Below are 5,000 nucleotides of genomic sequence, written 5' to 3'. Positions count from 1 at the left end.
AGTTGCGGCCCAGGAAGCCATCTTGGCACTCACATTGGTACTCATTTGGCTCTGTGTTGGAACAAGTACCTCCATTCTTACAGGGATGGTGGGTACCACAGTAGTTCAGATCTGAGACACACACAGACATAATAAGGTAATGAAGTTGCACACACACACACACACACACACACACACACACACACACACACACACACACACACACACACACACACACACACACACACACACACACACACACACACACACACTTTCCATCCTGATATAGGTTTCTAAACACAGCGAGGCAACATCTTTGAAAACACTATATCACTGATGTCCAACATGTCCTCATGGCCTTTGTGCGTATGTGTGTGTGTACAGTGTGTGTGTGTGTGTGTGTGTGTGTGTGTGTGTGTGTGTGTGTGTGTGTGTGTGTGTGTGTGTGTGTGTGTGTGTGTGTGTGTGTGTGTGTGTGTGTGTGTGTGTGTGTGTGTGTGTGTGTGCACGCTCGTGCGTGCGTGTGTGCACGTCGTGAATCCAGGTCGGCCCAATGTGTAAGTACTGTAGCTGCAGGGCCTGTTTTCTCTGGTGTTGGAGCTGATTAAAGCCTTGCTTTCTCTAATGATCCTGTCCATGTCCACAGACTCCTTTGTGTCACCACAGCTTTACAGAGCGCTGCTGAATGGAGAGACACAGCTCAGGACCCCACCTAGTTAAGCAGCACCCAACCCAGCCCAGCTCACATTCACTTTACCCAAGGCTATCGCCTTTCCTCCCTTCACAAAGCACCACCCGTGGGCCCTCGTGTGGCTCCGAGATCCCAGCTCCCACACTGGGGCAGAGGGAGAGGGAGGGGGGACGCTGGGTGAAGAGTGGAGAAATATCCCTCCTGCAACATTGTGGGAAAGGCTGAATGAACAGTCCCACAGAAGTAATGGAGGAGCCCCAAGGGATCTGTGTGACTTATCTTATAGAGAGGATCAGTAGGCTCTGACTGGTGAGGGGTGTGAAGAACCACACCTAATGAACGAATATACAAACAATGACCCGCACACAGCACATGCACGCATGCATGCACGCATGCATGCACGCAAGCATGCGTGCACACGTACTTAGATGAGTAAAGTAGGGGATGGACAGACGGATGATGGACCAACATTGCCATTCTTAAGCCTGGTTGATTGTATACTTAGCTGCATGGCACCCCTGCATGAATTTACCTTTATCACATAACAGCCCTCCCCAGTTGACATCGCACACACACTGCCAGGGTTCATTGCAGCTCCCATATACACATCCAGGAAAAGTCACACAGTGGTCACACAGAGGACCCTGCCAGCCATAGTGACACCTGGCCATGGAGAGAGAGAGGGACAGGAAGTCATATTCATTGTGATATTATAGTGCAATGGCTCCCAAATGGTGTGCCGAGACCAAGGGGCCAGCTTCTGAGTTGTAAGTTGAGGCTGTATACAAAGTGACAGTTATGAATGGCCTGTAGTCTCGCTGTTTCGCTGTCAGAAAGAATTAGGCACCATTCAAGTGGGTGGGTTTTTGCAGAACTTTACACTTGATTTTATTACCTTCCAGTCACTAGTTTAAAGTCTTCTTTCAATCACCATGATATGCGTTTTGGTAAATTATGGTCCCATTTATTTTAAAATTGATGATAAAGTAGGGTATGCTGTAGGAGGGACGTGACTACCTTGTGATGATTTGATTGACAAGCTACACAACCAATGGCATTCATTCATTTCCGGTTTCTTATTTGCATATGCAGACTGGATATAGAAAGAAAAATAGGCTTCATTTACAGTCTGTAGAGTCTATGGGCGTAACTTTGTCCATTTCTTTTTTACAGTCTATGGCCGAGGCACAATGGTGTGCCGTGACACAAGTCCAGGTGTGCCTTGGGATTCTGTGACAACCACGCATTATTATTGCAAACTATAGAGCACAGAAGTCTGACGTAATTTACACATCCTATATGGTTCCCGGTTTTCCACCCCCGTTCTGAACTCCCATAGACGTGTTTAATATCGTGTCAAATAAGAACTGTGTTCCAAAAATAAACAAATGACCCCGGCGGTTTTACTCTTATGGATATGAAGCATCAACTGACGGGGAGATTAGTTAAATTTTCGCCAGAAACAGACTGTATCAAATATAAGTGACTAACTATCATAAACGATACAGAACCTCCTCCCTGACAATATCGCCGAGACAGTTTGTTTATTTTTGGACCACAATTCTTATATGAGACGATTCTAAGATGACCCAATGTTATTCTCCATAGAGAAATTACTTTACGAACCAGGGGATGAACGAGTGACGTCAGGACTTCTGTACTCTATACGAAAAGTTATGCATTTTTCATTTTATTTACTAATACTATATCAGTACTTTGTGTGTACTCATCTCCTAATACAGAGGCAAGTACTATACTCTAAAGCAGGGGTTCTCAACCTTTTCAGGCCGCGACCCCCAAAATAATGATATTATTTCCCGCGACCCCCCGCGTGCACGCGCGCGGTCCCGTTCGCGCGCGCGAAGGTTATTTAATTATAATAGGTTATTTGATAATTGTTTATTATCAATACATTTTTGCAAAAAATATTTTTTTTTTTTTTCAAATTCACCAAAAAATCTGGCGACCCCCCCAAATTATTTGGCGACCCCCCTGGGGGTCGCGACCCCCAGGTTGAGAACCACTGCTCTAAAGAAATATATTTAATTCCCTATTTTTCATTGTGGGGTTAAAATGTCAAATTAAACATTTTCCCCCAGGAAATTAAAAAACGATTGTGAACATGGCAGATCGACTATTTCTGTATGAATTCAGGTGTCCTTGAGATTTTGACTTGCCCCTTGGTGTACCTTGTCCACAAAAGGTTTTGAAAACCACTGCTATGGTGATTCAGTTGGCTCTGTCATTACATGGTCAAAGTGTCAAAGTGTCAAAGTGACTCACTTGCATTCTCCAGGCATAGTACAGGACCCATGAACTTGGTGACAACCTTGTCTGCACACCGCTGTGAATAGACAAATGCAGACACGCAGACACGCACGCACGCACGCACGCACGCACGCACGCACGCACGCACGCACGCACGCACGCACGCACACACACACACACACACACACACACACACACACACACACACACACACACACACACACACACACAATAATAACAAAGAGCTGTCAGTCTCTGGATCCGTCGGCAGCCATGTAAAACTACAGTAAAAACTTACAAACTCACTGTAGCAGGAGCACAGAACAATTACTGTAAGTCACCATGCATGGTACTGTAGATGCTGGGAACCAAGCTAACCACATGCATTACATAACTTAGTTGGTGTAAAGTGGATCAAATGTGTGGTTTGTAGGGTCACTGTGGTCACAAAACAGAACTCAACACTCAAATACTGAAGTTGTCGCTAATCTGGCTTCTAGCTCTATGAACAGCAAGTCTTCTTCTGGCTTTATAATATTCATATTACTGACGTTGTATGGCAATCGTGAGCACTGGAGTGGGGAAAATGTTATTTACTTAATAACACCTCATGTTATTCATAACCCATAATATAAGAGAAGGTATTGCAACTCTAGTCCTCAGGTTTTTGTCAAATTTGACTCGTGATTGTGTACACTCTCTCACACAGAGGAGTAGGAGTAAGGAGGGACCCCCTGCTCATTTGTCACACTTCCTGTGTCTCCCCGGTCCAATCACCAACCTGCTGAGGAGGAAGTCAGATGGGCTTGACAGGAAGTGAGACAAGGGCGGGATTGGGAATGGCTACAGGATGCCAGCGCAGCGGCCCGTACGTCCTTCACGGTTTCCAAGGTTTCCTCTCAAGCTTTCCTCATTTAGTCTCACCTTCGCAACACGCCATCACCGTGGCAACGGCCAGGGGTGAAAGAGTGAGTTCAGCAAAGTGATGAGTAAAGCCTGATTTAAGCTCGAAAATAGCCGACCTACAAGCACACAGTGCGTTGCATCCGCGACGCATTGTGAGCACGTTAGCCTGCCATATATTAGGCTTCAGAAACTGAGAGAGAGAGAGAGACTCATTAGGGAACTTCTCAGTAACAGTGTTGTTAGTTACAGTCTACTCATGTACCGGTGGAAGTGGTTATTGTGACCTATACACTCATCTGATCTACATGTAGATCTATGTTAATTAAGCAGAGTAGGTTTTTTGATTGATTGAATACTTTATTTAGAAGTTTGCAGAGAAAAAGCACATGGAAGTACAGTTTACAATACAAGGTCAACTAAAATGGATTGGCTGTGTGTCAACGTTTTCTGGATGTCAACAATGGATTGGAAATGGCTTGCAATGGCTTGTTTCAAATGGGATCCTCACGTACTCAATTCATGGAAAATCAGAGAACAGGAGAACAGGTCATTACCACATAGCCTCATATAAATTAAGGGGGCACACCGGTAGCTGACCAGATGCGTCAACCACATGATCACAACATCTCCTGGTTCAGCTCAGGGTGGTGACCTGTGTTCTGTGTCCCTCTTCACTCCACCTCTCTGTCCTCAGTTTCTCATCACTACAAACTGAAGCAAAAACTGCCAGAATAAATTTTTGAAATACATTATCACGTTATCTCACCTTCACTGCACTCTGGACCAGTCCAGCCCTCCTTGCAGACCTTAGAACCATTGGGATCACAGCCAAAGTGCCCAAAGAAGTCATCGCGCGACCTGCAGAACTTGTTGCAGAAGGGTCCATAGTAGTTGAAGTCGCAGCGGAAGCGTAGCCGGTACTCCAGGCTCAGAATGCGGCCATGGTGACGGTACGTCTGCCACTCCTCACTAGGATTCAGCATTGAGGAGAGGAGAACACGTTCTATCAGTTGATCTATGGGACGGGGAAAGAAAGATAGAAAGAGATTTTGATCAAATATTATTATTGTGCAATATCATTAAATAATAATAATAATAATAATACACTTTATTTATGTGTCCGGGTAGCTCAGTCGGTAGAGCTCTCGCCTTCAGA

The 5,000-nt window shown here is 45.2% G+C and overlaps 1 protein-coding gene across 2 annotated transcripts in view; it reads right to left on the bottom strand.

The window, feature by feature from the left end:
* Positions 1-5,000, bottom strand: part of LOC311050203 (uncharacterized protein) — a 42,949-nt gene that overhangs the window by 9,342 nt on the left and 28,607 nt on the right. For both annotated transcript variants that reach the window (XR_014601272.1, XM_084064186.1), the window contains exons 4-7: positions 4,611-4,859; positions 2,954-3,014; positions 1,203-1,333; positions 1-111 (exon numbers count right to left, since the gene is read on the bottom strand). The exon at positions 1-111 is cut by the window's left edge and continues 9 nt beyond it. Coding sequence is in view for 1 of the 2 variants with exons in the window: in XM_084064186.1 (XP_083920312.1) it covers positions 1-111; positions 1,203-1,333; positions 2,954-3,014; positions 4,611-4,859 (552 nt within the window). In the remaining variant the exon portion in view is untranslated. The remainder of the gene's footprint in view (positions 112-1,202; positions 1,334-2,953; positions 3,015-4,610; positions 4,860-5,000) is intronic.

This window comes from Gymnoscopelus microlampas (genome assembly GCF_963454915.1).
Source record: "Gymnoscopelus microlampas genome assembly, chromosome: 8".
NCBI classification, from domain to species: Eukaryota; Metazoa; Chordata; class Actinopteri; order Myctophiformes; family Myctophidae; genus Gymnoscopelus; species Gymnoscopelus microlampas.
This window is presented reverse-complemented; position numbering and strand designations above follow the sequence as displayed.